Raw genomic sequence first — 27,488 nt, forward strand, 5'->3', positions numbered from 1 at the left:
TCAGTGAAGGAGCAGACAAACAGATCCTGGCTGCATGTTAGCGTCCCTGTCAAAAAACAATGTAAAACATTACTTTGTATGCTTGACAACAGCAGCACCCAAGTTTCTAAAAACACTAAGCAAGTTGCAATCATCTTGCCCTTGAAAATTACTGGGTTTTACGCAGAAAACAAAACACCATATGCTCCTAGGAGGAGTAAACCCTGCTCCCTCAGTAAACCAGAACTTTGTAACATGAACCCAAAACCAGGTTACCTCTTTGGCAATTAAGACAATCGACACAATTTTTTTCCTGCATGACAAATTATATTCATGCTACCTAGAAAATGCCAGTGTTACACCCTTTCTTAAATACAGTGCATTGGCTAAAACATAACAAACAGGAAATAAATGCTTTTTTGGCTTGAGGCAAATAAAGCATTAAGCTTATTTTTGTAGAGTTCAAAAATAAGATAGTGCATTCTGTGGCATCTGGAACAACACACACAACAGCAATGGAAACAAAACGCTCCATGATGGAGGCAAAGTTCTCAGTAATAACTGATGGACATAATACTATATAAAACTTGGAGTCACTTAAAGCAGTCATTGGAAGTCAGATTTTACAGCAGTATTGAATTTATATTCACTAGAAGATGGTTAGTCAAGAGCTTCTAGTTTAAAAAACTTCCTTCCATATGACAAGCTCTAAGTACCTTTCACTGAAAGGTACAGAGTGATAATTGTCATACCACGATGCGCACAAAAAGCTGCATGAATACACACCTTCATACTCACCACTCTTTATGCTCACTGCTTTTTTTTTTAGTGTAGTTTCCCTAATTTCAGTCACAACTTACTCTCTTGTTTCAAATCTCCCATGTGCAGATTCAGCTGCAGTCTTAACTGAAATATGACATATACTTTTTGCTCCTTAACGAAGGGGTTGCACTTCCCTCAACACAGGAGCCCACCAAGTAGAAATACTTTATTAGACCACTGCCACCTATTTCTAGATGATATTCCTCATCATCCAGGTGAACCAGGCATAAGGCCTTTTTGGCCAACACACGCTCACCAAGTAGCTTCAGAGATGCTGACTGCAGAATACTGGACCTGCAATCCCTATCCGACAAACACTGTCACAGAAATGCCTAAGAAATGCTAGAAGCACAAAGGTAAGAGAAACCAGGATGATGTTATTCTAAAAAAAAAAAAAAAAAAAAACCCACCAAAAAAACCAAAAAAACCTATTGATATGTTGTTTTTAAGCTGAGAAATGTTTAACCCTACAGATCACCTAGAAAAGCTTACTTCCATATGTAAAGTTACCCCAAAAGATATAATTCTAGCCTGAAACCAAATGCCAGAGGAGCCAAGGCGGGCACTGCTGCCTTTGAGCTATGCTATTTTTCAGAGCGCAGCTGTTCCCTCTCTCGGTTCTGTTTGTACATTAGCTGGCAGCTACAGCCGGCTGCATTTTTCTGAGAGAGAAGGATTTTGATGCAAGTCCAACAGTAAGCAGTGGTTATTTGTTCTCTTTAGATCATGCGGTTTTCTTAACTGTTAGTAGTAAATGTCAGCTATGTGATGACAATTACAATATATTTCAAAATTTATAGAATATATTGATATTCACTTTCAGAAAGCCAGATTCGAATGCACATCCAAATTGTTTAAGAGAAAAGCAAAAGAGATATTCAGAAATTCCTGCAATTTCAAACATTCCTCCTTGAAGCTTAAAATACTGCTAACTTTGTGGAATAACATCTGATTCCTGGTTGTTTCTAGATACTTGTTCATGTGGTACAGAGAATGACACACTGTCAGAAATAAGCTTAAAACTCAAGTAATTTCTCATTCTTCCCTATAGCTATAGAAGGTTCCCTCTTTGTAATTCTTGTCTATCTAAATCAAAGTTTGTATTTCATGAAGTTCACTGTTTCCTCTTTCTGGTCTCAAACATTCTTTGTAAGGTATCTGTGCTGGGTTTTTAGTGTTGGTTTCTGACAGGCACTCTTTCTATAACCTTGCTCTGATTATCTAAATTTTTAACTTCAAAACTTCTCAAATTAGTTAGTAAGGAAATTACAATCCAACTGAGGCACAACTTTAAAAAAAAAATTAATCAAAAAAAAATATGAATCTCCTACATGTAAGAAGGAGAAATCACATAATCATTTTTCCAAATAGTAAAACTCCGTCACAGTGTAAGGTATTGTACATATTTTAAGGAGATAAATTTTAATTTCCAATGCAACTTCAAAATAATTTCTTTGTGCTATTGCTTACACTCCTGCCTTTCCGAGAAAAGATAGACTGGAAAAGCAAACACAGTGGATGAGGGAATGCTGGCTGCCAGCATATCATAATGTTGCCATCTCACAAAGGGCTGACAAACGACTCTTACCCAAAGGTTACTTGAAACTTCCTATTCCTTGTAACTCCATGTACAGTTCTACAGAGCAAAGTATAGCTTTCTAAAAATGGCATACAAGTCTACAATAATAAAGCATGATTGAATATTCACTTTACAGTATCAACACTTATGTGTATTCCTAACTCTCTTTATTGCCACTGTTTATTTCTCAGAGCAGAGAATCATCACCTTTAAATGAGGGCTGGTCAGCAGTGCGGTATCACGGTCCCCCTTCCGTCTCAAGGCCACCCTCTTGCCTGGCTTGTGCTTGCAGTCTGGGCGCTAGCGGCCACCAACATCATTGAATCCAGTTTACATCAAAGAGTCAGCTGAAGTGACAGTGAAACAGCAGAAACACTTTTCATTTCTCTCTTAAACAAGCCAGCCCACCACACCAAAGGAAACAGATCTTTCGCATGGCCTGCAACTAACAGGGCACGTCCCCGCTCCCAGAGTGACAAAGCATTTGCCAATTTGAAGGGACCATTACACAGGCCTGTTATCTGAGAATTGCTGCCCTCTTGTTTTATCTATTTGTCTAATTAAAATTTTGACAGATACCCTTCCACAAAGGTCACAAGTAATCTTTTAAGTATTTAATCCTTTTTATTTTCCTTTGTTTCCAAAAAACCCCAACACCTCAAAAACTAGGAAGTGTCCTTCACCTCTCACCCAATGGTGATTCAGTGGCAGACTCCATGTGAAAAGCTAAGTCACTTAGCTGCTTTGTCCTTTTCCTGCTACTCTAACTCAGAAGTTCGGACAATCAGTAGGCAACTCAGTGGGGAGAACTGTGAAGAATAAAGAGAGAAAGCAAAGCTTTTTAAAAGAAGAAAGTACTTGGTATCTGTTTAAATGGAGAACATCACAAGAAAGACTTCTATGATCTATTAAGACATCTGAGGAAAAGGAAGTGGGCAAAAAAAGAAGAAAAATAAATTAAATGCAATTATACACTTCAATTCTATTATTTGAATTATTCAAATTAATTGTTTTTCAACCTGCAACATCACTGCATCCATTGAACCTCTGCGAAGATACCAGAGCCTGCCCTGATGAAACAGCACCGATCCTTGCAGTCTTGACCCTTTGAAGGTTTCCTTTGAAATTTCATCAGAAACTCCTACCCAGTTAACTAGATCTAGTTAACACATACAATTACAGAGGGACTGTAGGAAAAGGGATGCAAAAGTACTCAATTTCTCTTCCGTTACTCCAGGAAACAGAAATAGTGCTGCAAAAACCCAAGAAAAATTCCTTCAGATAGGAATGCTTACCAGTGCCAAATATGAATGTCATGTGTTTGAAGGAAAATCGCAGAATATTACTGTTCATCTCAGTAAATAAATTAACACAATAGCAATTCCACTCTCAATCCAAATGTAATTTTAAGCTAAGCTTGCTATAATTTTTTTTAAAATTAAACTATAATTGAAAAAGTTCTTTGTTTTCTTTTGTCTCCTTAAACTTCAAGACTCCCATCCTTGGCACAGCCATCTGAATTAGATCCAACTTGCCAGAGGTATCAATTTCATTGAAACACATCTGCTTCAATATTTTTCACTTGAAAGAATTAGACCATGCCTTTGCAAGATAGAATCACACTGGAGTCAGAGAAACAAAAACAAGCAGGCTAGATTCTGTCTGACTTTAGCTAGGAGACTGAAGCATCGTATCTTTTGAAGTTAATATGTCCTAGAGGCACAATAGATTTACTGTACTACTTACCCGTTCTAAGAAATTGCTCTCCTACTGACCCAAGAGAAAAAACACACACAGTAAGAAGGGGAAAAAAGTGACGGCATTAGAAGTGGTAAGTGATAACTGGAATCGCTATGGAGCATTCCCTTCACAACACAATCACACACACCCTCTCTTGGATTTCCTACCCATTCTCTTTCTCCTTCACTCTCAGACACACACATTAGCTAAGACTCTTTTTTGGAAAAACTTATCTTTGTAGAATACATACAGAAGCTAATCAAACAGTACTTCTAAAATGTTTTCAGCTACAGTAAATTGTAGTTGAAAATTGTAAATTTTGATTCCAACTTGATACTTAACTGTGTGTAAAACATAAACACAAGTTTATTACCAAAGTCACTACTTATTTTTCGCTTTAATTGCTTGCTACATCCTTCTTTGAGTATGACATGATGCAAGACGACAGGTAGATTTCACACAGCTACTAAAAGAAACCTATGCAAGGGACACCATGACCAAGAAAAGCTTGCAGCACTATATTCTACCTTCCAGCCTAGAAGAATGAGTAAGATTCAAAGTGCCTAAAGTTAGGTAGTTAGCAGTCAAATAGTCTGTCCTTCCCTTTGCAACACAAAACTTACATTCTTCCATGTTCAATTAATCAATTCCCAGAAAATAATTTTCCATAGTCCTGAAAAAGAAAATCCAAGACTTAGAAGCAATTCACAAATGTGACATGCAATTTTGACATATCAATCTCCTTTAGGCTGTGACTGATACTAGGACCCAAGCTCAGTTCCTAAACCTCCCACTAATCAGCAACATGCCTATCATGGCCATCTTTCTTAATGCATGCATATATTAGAGTGTAAACAGCTCCACTTATAGTACTGCAAATAGTGAAAACTGGCTACATGGACCAGACTGTCTTCTCGCAGTGTTCAAAGTCTCAATTTTACAAAATCTCATCTACAGCAAGACATACAGAGTAGTACAATGAATGCTTTTTGCCTTTCCTAGCACCAGAGAGGAAACATCTTCTCCATGTTTCAAGCTAGAATTGACTTTTCACTCCTACTCCTAACCAAATTTCTGAAGGGTCAGCACACTGTTAGACTGCAGGAGCACAGCCTCATGGCATGGCAGGGTGGGAAGGCGCCTCAGCAGAGCCTCTTGCCTGCTCTGACCCCCTGCTCAGAGCAGGGCCAGCTGGAGCAGAGTGCTCAGGGATGGGTTTTGAGTATCTTGGGGCAACCTGTGCCAGTGTTCAATCACCCTCACATAAAAAAGTGTTTTTCTTATGTTTAATTTCCTGTATTTCAGTCTGTACCCACTGCCTCTTTTCCTGTCTGGCTCCACCTTCTTTACTGCTCCTAAAAATAATTATAATACCCCCTGATATTTGTACACATTGGTTAGATCTGCTCCAGGCTGAACAGTCCCAGCTCTCCCAGCCTCTCCTCATACAACACATGCTCCAGTCCCATGATCCTTTTAGTGGCCCTACACTGGATTGGCTCCACTAAGCCCATACCTTTCTTGCGCTTGCTGAAGGTGCACTCTTTCCCATCATCTGGGTCATTAATGAAGATGTTGAACAGTGTTGATCCCAGGTTACACCACTAGCGACTGCCTCTGTCTGGACTTTGTGCTGCTGATCACAACACTTTGAGGGTTCACCTGGCAGTTCAGCCAGTTGCCACACAATCTCACTGTCCACATTTCACCAGTTTGTCTATCAGGGAAGATGAGAGTCAAAAGCCTTGCCAATGTTGAGACAACATCTGCTGCGCTCCCCTCATCCACTGATACAGTCAGTTCACTGCAGAAAGCCATCAGGTTGGTCAGGCATGATCCCCCCCTTCATAAATTGATGCTGACTATTCCAAATCACCTTCTTGTCCTTCGCATGTTCGGACATGGTTTGCAGTACTAATTTGCTCCATCACAGGGATCAAAGTGAGGCTGACTGTCCTTGCCTTTCTTAAGAATAGGATTGACTTTTGCTTCTTCCATCCCTCAGGAACCTCTCCCAGTCACCACAATCTTTCAAAAGACAACCAAGAGAGGCCTTGCAGTGACATCGGCCAGCTCCCTCAGCACCACTCATGGGTATATCCCATCGCGCCCCGTGGACTCATGTGTACGTCCAGTTTGTTTTAATGTTCCCTAACCTGATCTTCTGCATCTGAGATCAGGTCTTCCTTGCCTGGAATTCCTGAAGGCGAACCTCACCAACAAAGGCTGAGGTGAAGATGGCATTAAGTACCTCAGCCTAGCCTGTCCCCATTCAGCAGTAGGCCCTCATTTTCCCTGCTCTTCCTGTTGCTGCTGATGTGCTTGTAGAAGCCCTTCACATCCTTCACTAGATTCAACTACAGGGGGGCTTTGGCTTTCCTAACCCCATTCCTGCTTGCTCGAACGCTTTCTCTATACTCCTCCTAGGAAGGATTCAATACAAATCTTATCAGAAAGTCATCAGTGAGTTCATGTGCAGTAACTTACGAAAATATTTAAGAAGTTTGAAGTATAAAGCAACTTTTTACAGAAGCAAGGGAGCAACACATACTCATTGCTGTCTAAGCTTCTAAATTCCAAGATGAGACCACCCAGACAAACCAAAGTTACTTTCAGCAGCACCTCAGACCAATTTCTTCATAGGCATATTGGTATCTACATTCACGGGCAACCTTGCCATTTTCATCTTGAGAAGAATTTGTATGAAACAGATAAATAGAGAGAGTATTTGGGATCAATCTACTGGGTTATTTAACTCTTATACACAAAACTTATTAACTACTTCAATCCTTGCTTAATACCAGCTATCTATTACCACAGATGTAGAACATACATCATCAAACATTTCTCACCTGAACTTCATGGATAAAGGAGATCCAATGGTGTTTTAATTCTTTATATCTATTCCTTATTCACTTTTAACTCAGAGGGAGGACACAAATACTGACAAGTAGCAAGGCAAAGAAGAAAGCACGGTTTTAAACAATGTATTACACATGCTTCAGCTTTATGTTGTCCATGAACAACTGCATCCTTTTCTTGTTGATCAAACTGTGTGTAACCTAGAATATGATTTCTGTTTTCATACTTATATTCATACACATGTACTACTGATCTTTTTTTTTTTTTTCCAGAAGCAGACTATGTCTTATTTCTATTACAGAAAAAGTCCCGTAAACCAGTATCCAAGCTTTGCACCACATTTACACACGGGGAAAAAATCACTATTAAAAAAAAAGATTCTTCTAAGAAAGAAAATATGGCACTGCAGACTGAACTCCAAACAAAACAAACTGAAGATAGAGTTGCATAAATAAAATAATATTAAATAATGAAATGTAAATTCTAAGAAATTTCAATATATGCCAGGATAATAAACCTACTTTGGTCACACACTCTATGTTATTTCTAGTTAAAGAAAATAAACATCAGGACCTACTGAACTGTAATTCTCAGCAGGAACCTAACTTTTGTGTAACAGACAGACTAAAGCTCGTAAAACTCACATAAGAACCATTAATGCAAACTCTGACTTTTTAGTTGCCTAATACAAACTCTCCCAATTCTAAACTCCTTTTCTTTCCAGGATTTTTAAGCTGGTGAAGCAATTATTTTTTTGTCAAAGAAATTGCAATGCATTCAAAAGCACACAAAAGAACGTTTCACAAGTTTATACTTTCTATAAACTGTTCTTTGTGGTTCACAAAGAAGTACAGCTGCAGGAGTCAGAACACATTAAGTCTCACATTAGTTCTAACATCACTTTGCTTTAAGTGTCCAAAAACATAGTGAATGAGAGAAAGAACGCTTACAGTTTTCCTCTTCCTTGTTCTTTCCGCCAACCTTCTTTCTCAGTTGAGCAGAAGCATTTTCCAAACTATAGGTGTGACCGACTCTCTGTGGTATGACCAAAAGCAGTATATGGGTATGTACTAAGAAATTTACCTAGTGATGTGGCATCAGGAACTAAAAGTCCACAGTTTTGCAATTCATGAACCATTCCCTGCACCAGCATGCAACTAAAGCAAATAAAAGAGATGTATTGAAAATAAGAGAGATGCCTGGCCAGTGAGCAGGACCCAGTACAGTCAGAGATCAGGAGTGTCAATAGTCTAGAACAGAAGTGAAGCATGGGTGTTTGGAGAAAAGGAGCGTAAACCATACTTATGATGTTATTTGTAGAGTATGAGTAAGGAAATATCTTTAGCCAGGGCCATATTACAACTGAATAGCTAAACCTGTCATTTTTAACTCGGACTTAACTATATATTGAATCCCTGTGGGTTTCTTATTTTCTTTGATGTTGACCATCTTCACAAAGGAATAGTCTGAGACCACTGCATTTCTTTCTTACAGAAATGAAATTTCAAGCTTGAATGAGGATCCAGAGTAGTCTGCCTGAAAACAGAAACTTTTCAAACTTTGTGAGCCAAAACATAATCATGCTGCAAGAGCAAAGAGCTAGAGCATAAGCCATTCAAGATCTACCATAAAGTTTCATAATTATTTTGTGCTTGTGACAAGGTAATGATTCTGTTAGAATGAGAAAGCAAGTTCTCTGGCCATTTTTCTCATACAATGCAACTGTTACCTCAGAATTAAAGAAATCTGTGGGTGTAAAATGTTAGCCAAAAATAGCTAGAGGGCCTAACAGATGGATAAAATTTGCATGAGCCTCTCATTGACTCCCTCATATTATGAGCTCCTTTGTATTAAAAGTATTTCTGTCTTCAGAATAAATAAGTTAAGAAACGTTTCTGAGGCTGACTATCCAGCTTTTAAGCTGTGTTGGCTACATAAAGCAGCTGTTTTAACATCTACCCGTGCCACAAATACAACTTTTTCCACCCACAGTAGAGGCTTTACTGAGCAAATTCCACAGAGGTGTTGAAGACAGCTGCAGAAAGCAGCAAGAAATACTTTTCAGTGGAAATAGGCTCCTTAACATGCCGTTTATTGCTTATCTGCTCCCCCCAGTACTATTCCTGTGTCTCACAGGCTCATTTTAAGCAGAATACATTAAAAGGTATGCTGTTCTAGATTAAATTGGGAAAGTTTTACCCAGCAACCTGTCCTTCTCTCACCTCATTTTTTCCTCTCCCAGCTATCACTCCCTCCCACACGCTTCTCTGTCATTTTGAGAGTCTCAAGTCCAATGTACAGCTCTGCAGTGGCAGGCTTCCCTGCCGAAGGGAACAGGATGAGAAAAGACTCTAGAAAGTTGCCACTTACTGACAGGAAAATGCGAGTTTCCATACCTATCTATGCTGGATGAAGGTTCTGCTGGGTAAAAGCTGCTCCACAGTGTGGTAGACCTGGTTTCACACTTTCCTTAACTATCTTGTGCTTCAGAAGCCCCATCAGAAAAATAACTTCACTACTTTTCAGGAATGTTTTGCAGCTATGAGCCCAAGAGATTGTACAAACTCAAGCCACTCCAGCCAGGAGAGGGGTAAGTGCTGAGATAGGGACAAGCAGCAGAGTTTCTGTGTTGCTGAGCATCAGTGTTTTGTCAGACACGCTGCACACATTTCCAGGCAAACCCCTGCCCTTCTAAGGGTGCCGGGAATCATGGCCCTATTCTTGACACTGCTATTGATCAGCCAAATGACACCAAGAAAGGCACGTTGCCACTGGATCCTCCACTGCTGCTGTACGTTCCCACACTGGCTTGACATGCTGTATCCCTGAGCCAGTGGAGAGAAGAGGAGAGTAACAGTGCCAGCAATGGTATCACAACTTACACAATGAACTTACTGCATGTGAGTCACTGAACACCTCAGCACAGTAATAAGATCCAGCTACTGTCAAACTCAGCTGTATTTGAGCTGGGGTCAGAAGGTGAAAGACACTACATGCTATTTAAAAATCTTTCAGCTTCTAACATTCATAAGCAAAACGTTCCAGGGGAAAAAAATATGAAGCTGTCAGCTGTTTCCATGTAGCATGGTGCAAAAACCAGACAACCGCTGAGCTATAAAGAATCGCAGAGCTTTGCCAAAATTTGTCTTATTGATGAGACAAGTATCAGATTCAACACTAGAGAGGGGAAAATGCAACAGGCTTAATAGAGTAAGGCTGTTTATCAGAAGATTCAATAACTCATGCTGAATTTGACTGACTCGCCAGAAAAATATTCTTGAATGGATGAAATTAAGTGATTGGTTTTGCTCATTATTAGTGAGGCACTGCAGAGAGCGCGCAGTTAGAGAACAAAGCAGTTACTACTTCAGCTTTCGTTTAATCACACTTCTGAGAATGGCTACTTCACATGCAAAAGAGTGGTAATATTATCCAGTTCTTAACCTGAACTTCTATCAGCTCAAAAGTGATTTAAGAAACAAATCTGCATCAGAAAGACAATATGCAAGCATGTAGTATTTAATTAGATTTCTCTCTCCCTCTTACATGTGCTGAAAAGACCTCTAAAGAAGCCCCTACTTTGCAAAGGACTTCCCTCACACATTCTCAAAGCATGTTGTCTTGTCCAGAAGGTGAGGCCACACCTGGAGTACTCTCTCCAATTCTGGGCTCCTCAGTATGAGACACATGGACATACTGGAGAAAGTCCAGTGAAGGGCCATGGAAGATGATGAAGGGACTGGAGCACCTCACATAAGGAAAGGTTGAGAGAGCTGGGACTGTTCAGCCTGGAGGTGAGAAGGCTCAGAAGGATCTTATCAACATATATAAATACCTGAAAGGAGAAAGGCAGAGCTGGGCTCTTTTCAATGGTGCCCAGTGACAGGGCCAGAGGCAATGGGCACAAACTGAAACACAGGACGTTCCCTCTGAAGATCAGGAAACACTTTCTTACTGGGAGGGCGACCAAGCACTGGCATAGATTGCCCACGGAGGTCGTGGAGTCTCCATCCTTGGAGATGCTGAAGCCACCTGGACATGGTCCTGGGCAACCAGGCCTATGTGGCCCTGCTTGAGCATGGGAGGTTGGACCAGATGACCTCCAGAGATCCCTTCCAAGCTCAACCACTCTGTGATTCTGTGAGGGTGGCTGAAAATCATTTAGTTCTGTCAGAAAATTAAATTGATTGGGAAATACTCAACAATCAGGGGATGTGTATCTATAGCAGCTGCTCCTTGGTTTTCATAAATCACCAAACTTCCTCCCAAATTGCCTCTGGTTTCAACATTTCCTCAGCCAGTAAGCGGCAATGCATCCTCAGATTGCAGCCAACTTTCAGTCTCTCCTGCCTCCATGCCTGTTCCTAATGGTAGCCAATATGTTTGCTACAAAACACAAAACACAGAAACCCAAAAAAACCCTCAAATAACCACAGGTGGTAATGTTTAGGCCCTGCTATTTTGTTACTCATCCTAATTTACTTATTGTCATATCTCCCAATGGGCAACACAAAAGAAATCTGTACATTTGTGTGGGGAGTTCTGATAGGAAAGAACAATCAGCTGCAGATATGAAAGGAATTGAGAAGTAAGCATTTTCACAGCCTTTGCCTTATAATCTAAAATGTTGCAGCAGATATTCTATCAAAGTAGTTCTTGCACACCCTTTTCATGGAACTGCAAGACTTAGGAAGAAACGAACATGGCATCAAATCCACCCATCAAGCAGAGACACATATCCCCTGCAGTGGTATTTTTCCAGTGCTTTATGAGGTCTTTATTTTTAGGCATCCTAAGCACTCAGGCTTCAGTGACCCACTGACATGAAGTGACCTATCCATCTAAAAATCTTGCTAGTGTAACTTCTCCCCTCCTCCTCCTCCTCTTTGGAAGCCTTCAACTGGGCATTAACCAATGTTTCTATGAATAAATACCATGATGACCCACGTTCTTCCCACCAAACTTAAAGCATTTCTCCATTTACAAGTCTGGGGCCCAGCTGCCATAAAGACACAGATAGCCTGAGTTGCTCTTTGGAGATACCTCTGCCTCTCCCTGCTGACTTCAGAGGGAACCTCTGAAAAGAGAAGTCAAAGCCTTATAGACAAGCCATACACAGTCTAAATCTCGTGTAACTTTTTCTGATCATCAAGACAACTGTCCATCCCCTCTTACCCCCACTAGTTGTCTCCTACTAAAAAAATGTCTTTGTGGCACTGTACTGCCCAATCTGAATGCCACTTCTATCTGTAATCTCATCAAACTTGTACAGAAGAGGTCTACCAACATCCCAGCTCCAAGATCTTTCTGTGTATTTCGAAGTATTTCATTAACATTTTTCCTTACCTTGTAAGAAGGCAAAGGCATGAGCTACTCATGGGACACTTCTTCTAAGATCCCACTTCTGATTTTCAATGCACAGATTCAGATGGCTCTTCTCTAGATGTAGGTCAGACAAAAGAGGCAAGAGTATTTGCTTTATAACGCAAGCCACTGAGGAAAGATAACCTGGCTGAAGGAAGTAGGACCACCAGCAAGACATGATTTGGAAGACACCAGCTGTTGTACATGGTCTGGTGTTATACAGGAACAAGAAGACTGGGCAACTACCTGTAAATACAAGAGGAGTGGAAGGAAAAGGATGTGCTCACATCTTGGAAGGCAGTAAGAAAACAGATGAGAGAAAATGAGACTGAAGAAGAGTATATCGGTACTGTATTTAACTCCATTCTGATGGAAAGAGAAGAGGAAGAGGAGTGGCCATACTTAATACTATCTCCTACTAATTGCTATGAGATAAATGCAGTCATAATAACACTAATCAATTACTATGGGTATTCACAAAATTACTGTGTCATCTGAAATTGAAGCTGAAATTAGTATATTGTGAGACAAATTCTCTAACACTCTCTGAAACATCATAAGGCTTGTTTTCTTCTCACATCTCCCCATCTGCCCAATCCCTTCAAGTCTCATGTCTGTTTCAACACAAGTCACTGCCATGGTGCAAAAGTGTATAACTTCATATTATGAATAGACAATTAAAAAAAAAATCTATTCAGAAAATAATGCAAGTTCTAATCTGCACAAGAATTCCCAAAGTTTAGCAGATGTTACAAGGTAAAGAGACACACAGCTGGAATTCAGATTTCATGAGCAAGCTTTCAATTTTGGGCTGAAATATTCTGTAAAAAAAAAAAATAAAAAAAATCTTTGAGATGATCAGAGTTTCCTCCAAAGTAACCAACTATTCTGAGCAAATGCCAAGGCCTGACGGAGACTTCATGATAATTCCTAGTAGTAACGAGGCAAAAAGGTATGAAACATTCACTTATTTGTCACAAAACTGTTGTATGTATTTTAGAAACACCTAATGTTAAACTACAAGGACAGTTGTAGGGAGCACCTTCTCCCCTCAAACGTCCAAGATTTTCCAAACTGAAAAAAACTGAAATGATGACTGAAAATCCCCTTGACTAGCAGTTTTTAATCCAGCCACTGGCAGCTCATCTCACAGATTTGTCACTTGCTAGCAGTTTGGTGACCTTGTATGAGTACAAGGCATTGTCTCTCTGGGGCAGATACATTAAACTGAACTAACTATCCACTTGACCAGTAGAGGCTTTTCAAACAAACATTCTTGGGGGTGCTAAAACATACTGTTTACGTATGGCAGAGATGCACTGCTTCTTTGCTCAAACAGCCATGGGCTCCATGATCTCCATCCCAGTCTCCTGATGACTTCTACCCCGAATCGTGAAGTGTGATAAGAAGCAAGCTTTGGCAAACATCCAAATGTCTGTTTCTAAAGCATTAGTACTCAGAAACCATAATACAAAACTAATCATTGTGCTTCCACACTTACAAAGCCGTACATCTATTTTCCACATAAGAGGGCCTGCTTCCCCCAGTGCAGCTCTAAAAAGCGAGAGAGTAAAATAAATTTCAGTCAAATAATTGCTCTCCACTTCCTATCCACCCATTCAGTCTCCAAACATCCTCTAACCCAGATTCCAAAACAAAGAAAAACAAATGCCTCATTCTATAAACACGTGCTATGTTTGAAAATCTACTTGCCTGCTCACCAGTAACGATGGGGAAACCTTCCTTAGTGAAAAGTCATGTGTCATCATTTTCCACAGCTTTCACTTGAAAGTTAAAAAAGTAATAATAATAATAATAAAAAGAACAACCCACAAGCTTTTAGCTTAAGCTTTTGAGCCACTGCTGTACTGGTCAGATTAGGTCTTACAGGTAAGCACCTCCGCTGCCCAGGGAAAGGCGGCAGCAGCAGTGTACTCAAGCCTGGTGTTCCCTTCCAAGTTAAATGCAACAGATGACTGACATCTCTGAAAAGGTCTGATCCTACTTGCATCAATTGTCTACCATAAACTGTAGTGACCTGGATGCAGCTCTCACCCCTCACTGATAAAACAGGAAATCCAGATAAATAGCTGAGAGTGATATGAATCTTGCAGCAAGATCCAAAGAGATACTCAATTCTCACCAATTTCAAAAGGATTCTCATGCCTTTCTTGCCCCCATGTAAGAATGAGCAGCCCCTGCATCCTTGCAAGCCCTGGCTCCAAAACTTACTGCTCCAAAAGCACAACAGCACAGAAGGGGGGGCAGAAGGACCTCCCCCATCCATCCAATTCTTCAAGAAAGACAATCCAATTACAAAGGGCTGTAAACGCATCCTTAAAATCTATCTGCCCTGCATAACAATGCGGTAGTTTATTTTGGTTAAGTGTGTTCAAACACACTCGCATGAGCACACAGAGTGTCTATTCACCCCCTTTGGCTGTACTCCGGAAGCACACAGGGCTTCCTTTCACAGCGCTGCAATTTAAAACACGGCTCACAGGGGGTCAGCAGCAGGTGCAATGTCACAACTTCCAAAAAAACCCAAAACCAAAAACCAACCAACCAAACACCAACTATAAACAGACTTTTTTCTCCAGTCCAAGATGAAAGTGTAAACTTTTACGTCTCACCTGCAAACTTGTCTTTGCACAGAGGGACAGTTACAAAACCAACATAACCAGCAGTGCTGTTCTTGAATGGGTTACAGGAGCCAGAAGCTAACAACGTGAAAGTACTTTCACGTGAGGCTAAGACAACCCAGAAAGAAGGGCTCTCTTAAGTGCCCAAAATTTATGTCCAAAAAAGGGGTGATTATCATACAAAACACACTCAAGCCATTTCAGTAATTCCAGTTTCTTGCTAGACACAAAAGACATTAGGAATTCTCTCTTGTTATTAATATATGAATTTAAATGATGGGATGGGGGAGAAAGAATCGATTACCAACTGGAAATAGGGGGTACAACAGGATTTCAGGAAAATAAGAGATATGAAGAATAAATATATTGATCTTTTTATCCCATTGTATTTACTGTTTCAAGCTTTTGTGTCAGAACAGTCCTAGCATCTTGTTGGACCTGTTTGACCATTTTACAGTGTTCCCACCAAAAATCACATCAAAGTCAAATCTCTCCATTATACCTTCATCATATGTTCTACAAATTCTGACAATATAAACCTATACTAAAATAACAAATGAAAAACTTCCACTTACTGTCACTGCTGATTTTGACATGCACTATTGATTTCAAAACAGTTTTAGCAGGAATCAGTGCAGCAGAGCTAGCACAGATGTTAATCTCAGATCCTTCACTAAAGTTAAGGAAAAAAAAGTTAGCCTTTATTTTTCCCACAGAGCATTAAGTGTTGAAGCTTTTGTATGAGTTACTTTTGCTAGAGTCTCCCTTTCTGACAGCCTTTGATGCTTATCGTTCTTTGTCAAACCCTAAGCAAAAGCAATCTTCCTCCTCCCTAATTTAGTATGAAAATATGGGAACCACTGCATCAATCACTTTTTTCCTCCCATGACAGCCACGATTCATTTTAGCTGAGTATTCTCTGATAGAGCAGAGTGCTTGCCATTCACTTCGGGTGAACGAACCTTCAAGAAACTGTATTTTTACTTTCATTTTTGCAAATCAAGTCTAAGCAGCATCACTGGAAAGAAGAAATAAGTGACCCGGTTGCATTCTCCGGGACATGAAATCTTCTGCATGAGGACACTTAGAAAAAATGATGCCCTTTGAGGAGACTCTGGAAACCAGTTATAGCAATAACTCCTCCAGTAAAACTGCACAGAGATTGTGTTAATGACCAGAGGCAATACCCTTGAAATATAAAGTAGCTGGACCACTGACTTGGCCTCAGCCAAGTCAGGACTTGACCTCCTACAGAGGAGCTCCCTTCTAATGCTATCTGCCTTATCTCTTTGACATGGCTACAATCCCTCCATGACAACAGGATTTATCACAAGTATCCTTTTCCTTTAAGTATTTCTATGGCTACAATCACTGTAATATCAGAGAATATCATATTCTGTTACACATCTATCTTCAAAATGTCCTTTGGACAAAAGGGGATTATATATGTAGACAGAATTAGGACACAACTTGTTCAGTGTCATGTGAAGTCTGTCAAGGCAGGGAACTGAAGCCTCCCTTATCTCCCCAAGCCCAAGTGGAGCATCCCATTTAACCAGTAGACTTGACCTCTCACAGGTGTACATACCCCACTAACCTGAAAGTAAACCAAAACCAAATACATTTTTGAAAAAGCTGTAGTAATATTCCCTCTCATCAAGAACTGAATTAATCCTTTAAATCCTTTGTCAACAAAGTTGACAATATGAAACAAAAATGTACACAGACTGGAGTCTGATTTTGAAAGCAGAAAATACATCTCAGTAAATGCTGTCTAATTTTCCAAATATATTTAGAATATCATCACAACACAGTCACATAGTCTTAAACATTTTTTCTATGACGTCACTGTACACAGTGTTTTACAGCCAGCCAGGATAATGCAGTCCAGTGACCACTTCATCTTTCTGAAAGGAAAAGGCTCAACTTAATCATAAAACGAAGTGCACTCTGGTTCTCTGTAGCGTATTCCTTGACAGAATCATGCGTTAGGTAGAGCTTTATTAATCTTACAATCAGACAAGCTGTGAGTGATAAGCATGTCATGCAGCCTTTTAACAAAAGTTTCTTGGAAGATGAGGCATATCTTTTGTATTCCAAAAAAGCTCATTTATAACTTGAGAGCTTACAACCTAAGTGGAAGTCCAAACATATTTTATCTGCAAGATAATATGTGTCACATTCACAATAGCAAAATGAGGAAGTCCAAAAAGGACAGAAAAGTTAATGAAGAAAGATATAGCTACACACTTGTCATTTTGGTTCAGATCATCTCTTTTCAAGGTTTTAGGAAGCAGTTTCTAAACTGACCTTTCAGTTCCTTACAATGTTAATGAATTTTAAAATGTAATAAATTCTGAGTGCAATGACGTTAAACAATCCACTGAAAAGCCAGAGAAAAATCAAAATGCTTTAAAGTACAGAAGAGCTCTTTTGTTCTTGAAAACAATAAGAAAAAAATTGTCAATAACCAGGGCCTTGTTAAAAGCATATTCATTTCAGAAACAGGTATTGTGTTACCACACAGTAAATCTCATCCATAGACCTGACTGTCTTTCCTTGAGTGTGTTTCTCCTACTCTCACACCTAAAGGGCCTTCAAAACTGTAAAGGATTCATGATCCATGTGCAAAACAAAACGAGAGGAGACAATCCTTTTTGGCCATAAAAAGGCAGCTTGCTGTCTACCTACAAGGGAGCATGCTAGGTGCTTTTATTGTTTAGAAAAGCTTGCCCTGAATAATTCTGTGCTTTCCATCATTTTAGATATAAATGTAGAATTAGCAGAATAAAAAACCCAACCCAACACCCCCCCCCCCCCCCAAGAAACCCCAACTGTTGTTCCCTCTCTCCTCCCTTCTACAGCTTAGGAATAAAATCTGTATAAGAAAACACTGTCAGTCACTTTTACTGTTTGCTTTGGAGAGTCAATTTTTCTTTTTTGTCTCTCTCAACATGTTAACAGGAAAAACCCAGACACTTCAGGGAAAAAAAAAAACAAAACCACAACAAAACCAACAATCACCAACCCCCAAAACACCCTACCGAAATAAAGCCAATTCATAGGACCTCAATTTAAAAAGTTTCACTTTGTGTTGACTTTTAAATAGTTTGAAGATTTTTGTTACAATCTCCCCAAATACTCAGATTCCTTTCTGCTTCTTCTATTTGAGAAAATTATGGTTAAATTCCCCCATGTGTCCAAAATAAACATAACTGTTGTTGTGACAACTTTAAGCCTACGGAGCACATCTGGCCAAAATACCTGAGAGCCACCAGTGGCATGAAGAGTGAGAATAGGGAGCAATTTAGAGATTGTTTGAAGAACACAACTGGCCAGTTAAGTCTTTTGTCTTACATAGGAAGCCACAGCACAGGCAACTTCCACATGCAATCAAACCAGCATACTTGTTGGCAGGCTCCTGGGGAGTTCAACAGGGGAAATGCTTCAATTGAAATGAACAAGTTTGCACTGTAAATACTGCAGATCAAAAGATTTTATTTTTTATTGGCCATTAGAGGGTTGCTACCAGCCCTTGGAAGTACTAATTTCTGTATTTTGAAGCCTGGATATATCACAAGCCAAAGCAGGGAAGAATAAAGCAATGCAAAACCAGTGTAGTTGCAGGGGAATGGAGTCCCCAGTGCATTCCCCAAAAGCCACAGGGCTGTCCAAGATTTATGATTTCTGTCTTACTCATCTAAGGGAAGACTCTTCTCACTTCCTCCCACTGCTGCAGTTGGGTTTTGATTAGTGAGCCAGGATTACTTTGGCAGAATCGACAAGCAAGACCTCATAGATGTCGTGCAAGTCCCAATATTCCAGTTTATTACTGGAAAGCCTGGCAGTTTTTTAAACTTTCTGGTTTTTGGAGCTTGTAGATGGTCCAGGACTGGTACACATCCTCGTACAGCAAATTTAAGCCTACTGGCAACAGCTATGCCTTTAAGTATCTTCCACAGATTCTTTAGAAATAACCCACTAACGTCCATGCCCCGAATTGATTACATGCTGAAAACCAGGGCTCTACATCTGTCCTGATGGGATGCCTACAGTGTGCAACTTGAGCTGTATCCCCGTGAATCACAGCAGATCAGACAGCAGAAACCATTAGCTTTCCACAGACCTTTCTGTCCTCCAAACTATTATGAGCTTGAAGTCAGAATGGGATAAATAACAAAGCTCAGCCTCATAGCCATTAATCTACTCTCCCATTTGCTCTGTATGACTCTGCTAGGGCTTTACAAAAGAAGGCAATGCAAACTGGAAATACTGAATATAGATACCCTCTTCCCTATGAGCTGCCATAATGTTTTTCTAACAGGTGCTCCCCAATCAGTATGGCAATCAAACAAGAAGGGAGATGCATGTGAACAGGACACCAGAGAAGCTGATCCAAGACACCAGAGAAGTTGGTCCAGAAGGAAAAAAAAATAAATTTACTAACAGTCTGAAAATACACTCATCCCCACAATCAACAAAGGAAAGTTCACAGAACCAGCAAATCTTCACACTTAATTCCTTTGAAAATAAACTTATTACTCCTCCTCCACAGTGTATGATGCAGGCCCAAGAACAAAATGAAAGTTTCTCAGCCCCAGTGTTTTCACTGCCTAGATTGCATTTTATGCACACACCTGCTTGATGCAGGTGTGATTTCTATCCTGATCACTGTTGAAGTTCTGTGTTGTTACTTAGGAACAAACAATTCAAATTCTGAGGTTAAAAAAAAACATCCAAGCATTCCTTCCAAATGTTTCTAAGTTACTTACAAATGCAAAGTAACATAACTAACCACGAGCAACACACTGAAACTTGCAATGCAAATAAAAAACCCAAAGCCAGACAAGATGACCTCTCCTCATGCTATGGAGGCCACGAAGTAGTTAAACAGAGAAATCAATTTTCCCTTTGGTCTAGTCCTTCTTGGTTCTTGTAGACTTAAACGCAGTAAGGGTGGTTGCAAAATTCACACATTGCAAATATGGTTTGCAAATGAACTGCTCCTTTCTGCTCGGGGATTTAAATTTTAACACTATAAATTGTGGGTTGGAAGGACTGGAAGGAAAGAGTTGGTTGTACACTGGATTTGTGGCTTCAAGGAAAAAAAAAAGTTTTATTTTTTTAATGTCATGAGATTGTTGTATAAAACACACATGCAAATATGTAGGGCTTTGGTAGTTAGCTGGACTGGATGTCAATACCTATTCCTCCAAACACTTCTGTTAGTCCCCTGGAAAACAAGCAGACTACCTGCTTACAAAAAAAAAAAAGTTCATAATTTACAAACATTGCCACTTGGGTACTCCAAGGAATATGCGCCATTCTTGCAAAACCTACACTTAGCACAAAACCCCCCAACAACAGTCTTTAGCAATGTCATCCACATGGATCCCCTTTGACAGCTCAAGTGAACCTGTACACCAAGGAAGTGTAAAATAACTTTAGAAAGTAGCATGCCAGCATGCACCTTAGCATCTAGGCAAAATACGTTCCGTTTCTCTGCAGAGGCAGCAGCACAGCTTGCTTAGTGGGTACTAGGACTCCAGCCACAAGGACTCTGCTTCCCTCTCAGCCACCAGCCTGCTGCAGGATGCTAGACAAGTCCTTGCCTTCTCAAGATGCCAAGTGACTCAGGGACAGAGAGGAAATTCCTATACTAATTGACATAACAAGTGCAGAATTTTGTTGATGAACAGATATTAACAGATCTGTCTACCTTCTCCTGAGAGAAACCAACACGTCAAAAAAAAACCCCAAACCATTTTCAAAGAAGACTGCACTCCTTCCCCAGAGGCTCATCACGTTCAGACACACACAATAAAGGCTTTTCTGCACTTGCACAAAAATGATCACGACCCATTCATCAAGATACAGTGGTTTCCAAGCCTTTCATCTGCAGGCCTCAGAAGACTTTCCAGCAGACACACAACTACAGGCTAGAGCAGTGAGGGTGGCAGATCCTAGCTTTATTTCCTGGATCCCTCAAACGCAGTCAAAAGGCCACAAAGCGAGAAGCTGCGTAACCCGGTGTTTCTCACAGTCTATTACCACACAAGCCAAGCAGTGTTCATCCCTGATGAAGATTAAAATAAACTAAAAAAAAAAAAGGCATTAACTTTATTTTGAAAAATAGAGAGATCTGTGTTTAATCCAATTAAAGAGTCTACCAATTGCAACAAAACCTGCTTTCACCTTGGTGGAAAATTTGTCCTTTTCCTATTCAATTGAGAAATTTCTTCCTAATTGTAACATTAAAGGAAGAAAAAAAAAGTCATTAAAATCCAAGCCTAAAAGGCATTATGTTCTCCTGTTCTCATTTGAGTTTTCACTTATGTTTTTCTCTGTTACAGCAGAATCACAGAATAAACATGAACTGGAAGGGACTTCTGTTTACCTGATCCTATCCCCACACCCCCACCCCAAAGCAGGGAAAAAATGAATTGGTTTGCTCAGGGCCGTGTCCAGCTGAGTTCTGAATATCTGCAAGGACATCCCAGCCTCCCTGGGTAGCCTGTTCCAACCTCTGACCACCTTCACATTGAAATTTTTTTTTTTGTTTTGTTTTGTATCTCATTGGAATTTCCCTTGTTGCAACTTGTGTCTGCTGCCTCTTGTCCTACTGCCATACACCTCCCAGAAGAGCCTGGCTGTGTCCTCTCATCTCTTGGCTGCGTACCCCCTCATCAGTTAACTGAAGACATGGGATAGTTTTCCTTTAAAGCAAAGCAACACGCACAGTTGTATTCCCAAGATGTTCATAAAATATGTACACACAGATACTGATTTGCAGCTTATTTTTCTGAAATACAAGTACTGTATATTTGTTTGCAACCTTGTCTCTTATGGATTGCCCTTCTGCAGCGTATACCACCAAAGGCTTACCTTCACAGACAAGTAACAGAAAGTATCTAATGCGGTAAAAACTCACACCGCAAATTAGTCTGTAGTAGCCCTCCCATACGGAGGAACCCTTAGTTTTTGTTCCCTATTTGAACTAGCCCTGCCGGTCTGAGGTACTTACATGACCTCACGATACACTCTGTTTTTCACAACTTCTCTGTTAAGCAGGGAAGCGACATTTAGCGATGTGGAAACCGGGCACAAAGAAAAACCACGTGCAAACTTGCGGTCCACATGAGGATGAGGACTACAGGCCACAGCGTGGGGCTTGTACCGGCTCCGCCGGGGTCACGCAGGCCGTGGCAAAGCACCGGAGTGAACTCCGGTGTTTGAGCGCTGCTGCTCTGACCCTGCCAGCACAGCCTGCTCCTGCCATGAGCCATCGGTAATCCCGTTCCTCCCCCAGCAGGCACAGCACCCCCGCCCTGCGCGCACCTGAGCGGGGTGGGGAGGCGCTGACAGGACGCTCCGCCCGAGCTCCCTGCCCTCCGCTGCCGCCTCAGACCCCACCTGACGGCAAAAGGTAGCCGGCAGATCGCGCTCTGCGACGGTCGCCGGGCAGACAAAGAGCCCCCTCCGGCCACAGACCTGTCCGGGGTTTGAGGAAGGGTCTCACGGGGACTCTGCCTTTCGCCAAAATTAACTTCGGAGAGGGCGCATCCCCACGCCCTGCTCCCACGGCGCCGCCGAACCTTTCCACCTCGGTGTCAGACCTCACCGCCCCCGTCCCGCCTGCCCACCCCTGCCGGGCAGACCCGGCCTCCCGTCGCCCCCGGCCCCGCTCCCGCCGCCCGGGAAGCCGGGGGGCCCCGGCGCCGGAGGGAGGCCCCAGCCCAGCCGCCACGGGGGGCGAGGAGGAGCCGCAACAAGTCCCGCCGCCGCCGGCCGCCCTTACCCAGATAGTGCCGCAGGTCCAGCAGAAAGTGCGGGGGCCCCCCGTTGAGCTGGTAGAAGAGGGAGCCCAGGCAGAAGAGCAGCAGGGCGGCCATGCAGAAGCCGTAGTCGCGTAGCGAGAGAAAGGGCAGCAGCGAGAGGGGCCGCCGCCTCTTCCAGCCCCCGCCCTGGCCCGGGCCCCCTCCCGCCGCCGCCGCCGCCGCGGGGGGCCGGGGCGTCGGGCAGTCCCCGCCGCCGGGCTGCTGCTTCTTCTTCATCCTTCCCTTCGCCGCCGCCGGGTCACGCAGCCCGCCGGGGAAAGCGCATCCTCCATCCGCCTGCTCGGCTTCGGCTGCCCGCGGCGGGGAAAGTTCCCGGGAGCTCAGGGAACCCGTCCCGTCCCCATCGCCGGCTGTCCCCGGCCCCACAGGCAGGCGAAAGTTCCCGGCGCTGCGGCGGCGGCTGTTGCGGAGCGCCGCTAAGGGGAGGGAAAGGAGGTGGTCACCATCCCGCTCCCTGGGGCTCGGCTCCTCTCCTCCGCCGCTCTCGCTCCCTCTCTCCGCTCGGCCTCTCGCTCCGGTGTCAAGTTACAGCCAGCGCTCCGCCGCCGACCGCCTGCAACTCCCGGCCGACTTGTGCGCGCCGCCCGGCCCCGCCGCCCGCCCCTCCCGGCCCCCTCCGGCCGCCCCCGGTCACCGCGACGCGCCCGTTGCCTCCGCGCGAGCGACCCCTGCGGGCGCCGCCGAGCGCCGCCGCCCCACCCGCCTGGCTGCGGCGGGGCCCGGCCCGCCCCGGCCGACCTAACTCACCTGCCCCGGCCGGCCCCTGGGGGCCGTGGGGCTGCGCGGGGAGCGGGGCTGGTGCCCGTGGGGCAGGGGTTGTGACGGGGCTTCTCGCTGTCCCCGGCCGGCGGGGTCTGCCCTCACAGCCGGCCCCCCGGGGAGCAGCGGTTGGGCCTGACTTGCCCCAAACCACCATGGCCTCCTGCCCACCTCCCTCCCGCTGGGACAGGCCTCGGGACACCTCTCCGGGGCCTGGGCCAGGGGTCTCATCCCGCCTGGTGGGTGGCAGGACCCCAGTGCCCCCTCCTAGCTATGTTAGGACTGCAATTTCTTTCCGTACGGTGATGATAGCCGTAAAAAGATTTCATATTCTGGTGATCTAGAGAAGTCTAATGCAACATTAAGATCCCACACCTTTATACTGTTCATGGGGGAAGAGCGGGATCGCTCTTGTTGTTGCAGCTTTGCTGGGATGATTAAAGCAGGGCTTTAGATGGAAATTACAAAATCAAGATTGCTCATGCAACCTTAATTTGACCCCCTTGCACATATGGTTTATGATACAGCCTCTAATTACTCGATCATGCTATTTTTCCTAGAGAACCGCTTCCCACCATGCATAGGGTGAATGGCATTCACTCAGCGCTGAGCTGTTTAATAGCTTCATCCTCTTTATACAACATATGTCCTCAATATGTCCTGATGGCTTATTTCGAGCTATTCTCATCCTTGGGCATTGTCTGAAGTAGAAATACATTTTGTTCCCTCATGTGGCTGCATTGCCAACGCAGCAGTGGTGTGAGGAGGGCTTGGGATGGTATTGCTGGTTCACCATTTTGTTTAATGGACCTGGCTAGAAGGGGGGCCTTCCCCAAGATCCTGCTCATGGGATCACACAAAACTCTTCGTTTTCATTTCTAAGCAACAGCAAGTTCTATCCACTGTGGTTTGGGAGAAAAGTAGGAAATCATGACCCAAGTACAACTCGCCAGGTCAGAAATTAAAAAGCAATCAACCTCTTCCTTTTTAGGCTTAAAAAAATGCATCGTGATTTAGGGGGCCTGACTCATAATTTTTGCGCACATGCAGCTGGAAATTTTGCTCAGGAGACTGTGTTCAGATGTTTTTGCCACTTACATTGAAAGGCTTGGGTAAATGCCTGAATCTTACCTATGCTACTGGCTTCGATTTTTTACTGGCGTCCAGCAGTGAAGGGCATCTGCTGAAATATGGAAATTAATCTTGCTGGTGTGGACAAGAGCACAAAGCCAGAATCTGACAATAAATAACCAATCCCATTGCATTCCTTCATAAAAAATATCCATGTACTGGCTGAAAGAGCAGATCTTCTACAGTTCGGAGAGGAATCTCCTGGGTTTAGTTACACAGTTTTATGGCATCACTGCACAGATCCTTCACAATCTTACACCAAACCTGTGGCAAAGACAAAGTTAGGAATGGCACCTCATTTTTGAAAAAGAGAAAAGTAATATGATACAAGAAATAATTCCACTTTGGGCTAGTATTTAAGCACTAAAAAAGGAGACAGCAAAAGGTAAACCTTTAGGACTGCAGTTCACTTTAAACAGAAATATCCAACAACTTTCACCAGATAAAGTCATTACTGGCATTGCACAGCGAAAGTACTACTTCTTAATTTTCATGAATGTTGCTTTGAAACACTTAGGAAGTATCGGGGGCTTATTCAACGTGCGCTGCTGCCATGGATGTTTTGTCTTGCACTGCTTCCATGGATGCTTTGCATCGCTTTATAATCTTTTGAATACTTCCATATCTACTGGCTTGTTTGTAATGCCCACGCTGCAGATTTGTTTAGTAGCGCTAGTTGCTGTTGCACATGAGAAACAGGTAAGCACTTACACTGAACATCTGAGAAAAATGGATGCTTTGACAAGAAGACAGACAACACCTGTAAGGTGAATCAATAAATCTTTATTTTTCTGGTTGCAAAGAATGTCTTTGATCTCTAGAAAGAGATTTTTCTGTTAAAAAAAAAAAAAAGATGGAGAAACAGACCAATCAATGGCGTAAAATTTAAGTGGGAAGACTGTACTGTTGAGAGACTACTTGCCATAGTTCTAAGCATAGACAGGTAAAAAATTCTCTTGGGAGGAAGAAGAAATATAAATCTTTGTTGCTGGAATATATACTTAAATGTATAAATCAGCTGTAAAATCAGTAACTTTCACATACATGAACTATCACAACTATGGTATGCTATCAGTTAAAATGCCAAAAGTAAAACTAGGACAACAACCAGGAAAATAAATACTATTTACTTTGTGTTATAGCTTGATACAGTGCAACTGTTTCCGTATTTTTAATTCCCTTTACTCATCTACTTTAACGAAAACAGTATGATTTTGCATGCACAGCATAAAGCAGTTAAAACATACATACCTCCTTAACTTATTACATTCCCATTCACTCAAAAGATCCCAAAGAATCCAAAACACAAACTCCGCATTAAAGGAATATTACAGTTGAAAAGCCAAGTGTCAATACTTTAGGTTAATTCAAAGGTAAGGTTTTTTTCAGACAAACTTCTTTTGACTTGTAGAGGGTATGACTTACAATTTAGCCTTGAATTGTGAGATGATACTGTTTTGCTCAGAGGACCGCTGCCTTGTACAGTGCATGGGATAGACACTGTTCACTGTATGTGCAGCTTTTCAGTTTATTTTTAATCTCTTTGTTCAACATATGTCCTCAGGCTTTGTTTAAAGCTATTTAAAGCCTGCTTGTAATGTGGAATTATTAACGTCATAGCAGGCTTTTCTACAACATTCATTGTTACAATACCTTGAGCATATGATGAATGCTTATGAATTACTTCCATGACATGTATATAATATCACCATTTTATTGATTGGGAAATGAGACACAGAGAGATTAAGGTTAAATGTGTCTATTAATTTTGGTTGCCAGCCTTGAGATGACTGGGGTTTGCCTTGGTGAAATAGTTAGCATTATGCATCACTTTGTATGTTCGAAGCGTAGCTCCCTTTGACTTCAGATGCAGCTGTGAATGCTAACTACCACAAATCAGACCTCGGGCTCTCAAACTGAACACCAAGCATAAAAAGAGTACTCGCTGGCCACCTGTAGTTCAAGTAATCTGCTTGACATCATATAGGAGTGCTCTGATGCTAGACACAGGATCAATCCTTTTCAGAGCGGTATTCACTGCAGCAGTCCTCATCCTCTGTTTGCCTTGACCTTGTCCCACTCTTTTTTTTCCTCCTCTCCTAGATCTGGTCTCAGCTCCAGGATCTTTGTCCAAATCTGTTTCCTTCCATGACCTCATCCAGTGTGGGTCCAGCTTTTGCTCAGACCGAATCCCCCTCCAACTGCGATGGTTCCAGCAAGAAGGACATTGCGAGCGCAGAGGTGCTTCCCCAGGGCTGGAAGAGGATGCTCCATGCAATGAAAGGAGCAGAGAACAGAGCTGCTGAAAATTTCAAAGTTGGTCCATATTGGTGCTGTGCTAGAGATTCCTGAGCTGATTCATAACTCCAAATGGACGGATTCAGAAACAAGTTCAATGAGCAAGGTAAAGAGTGTGTGGAGGTTGTGTGTCTGGCAGTACTCGGCAGAGAGACTCGTTTGGCCACATCAGCATGGGTTACCCACCAGCTAGTCACTTCTGCTGCTCGGTCAGCTCAGTTGTAACATCTTGCCAACTGGGCCGTGCGGTCCTGATTCTGAGCCTACATTGCTACTATCTTGTCTGGGAAAGTCTACGCCAGGCTGCTGAGGTGCTGCAGCTCTTTTTTACTGAGCACACATAATCTGAGGTTATGCAGACATCTCTAGCAAAACCCGCATGCCTAAAACCGCACTAATGCTCCAAAGAACAGATGTACTATGATTTCCCATTTTTGCAGTGGTAGGATTTTGCTTCTAACATCGGCAAAATAT

At 42.3% G+C, this 27,488-nt stretch overlaps 1 protein-coding gene across 3 annotated transcripts in view; it reads right to left on the minus strand.

Annotated features, from left to right (window-relative positions):
* Positions 1-23,400, minus strand: part of UST (uronyl 2-sulfotransferase) — a 229,035-nt gene extending 205,635 nt beyond the window's left edge. For 2 of the 3 annotated variants that reach the window (XM_075748446.1, XM_075748445.1), the window contains exon 1: positions 22,787-23,397. In XM_075748446.1, the coding sequence (XP_075604561.1) occupies positions 22,787-23,042 (256 nt within the window). In that variant the 5' untranslated portion in view covers positions 23,043-23,397. Of the gene's footprint in view, positions 1-22,786 lie in introns of all 3 variants that reach the window. The other variant, XM_075748443.1, reaches the window with a different exon arrangement.
* Positions 23,401-27,488: the final 4,088 nt, after the last annotated feature.

The sequence above is a fragment of the Balearica regulorum genome, chromosome 3, assembly GCF_011004875.1.
Source record: "Balearica regulorum gibbericeps isolate bBalReg1 chromosome 3, bBalReg1.pri, whole genome shotgun sequence".
Taxonomy (NCBI): Eukaryota; Metazoa; Chordata; class Aves; order Gruiformes; family Gruidae; genus Balearica; species Balearica regulorum.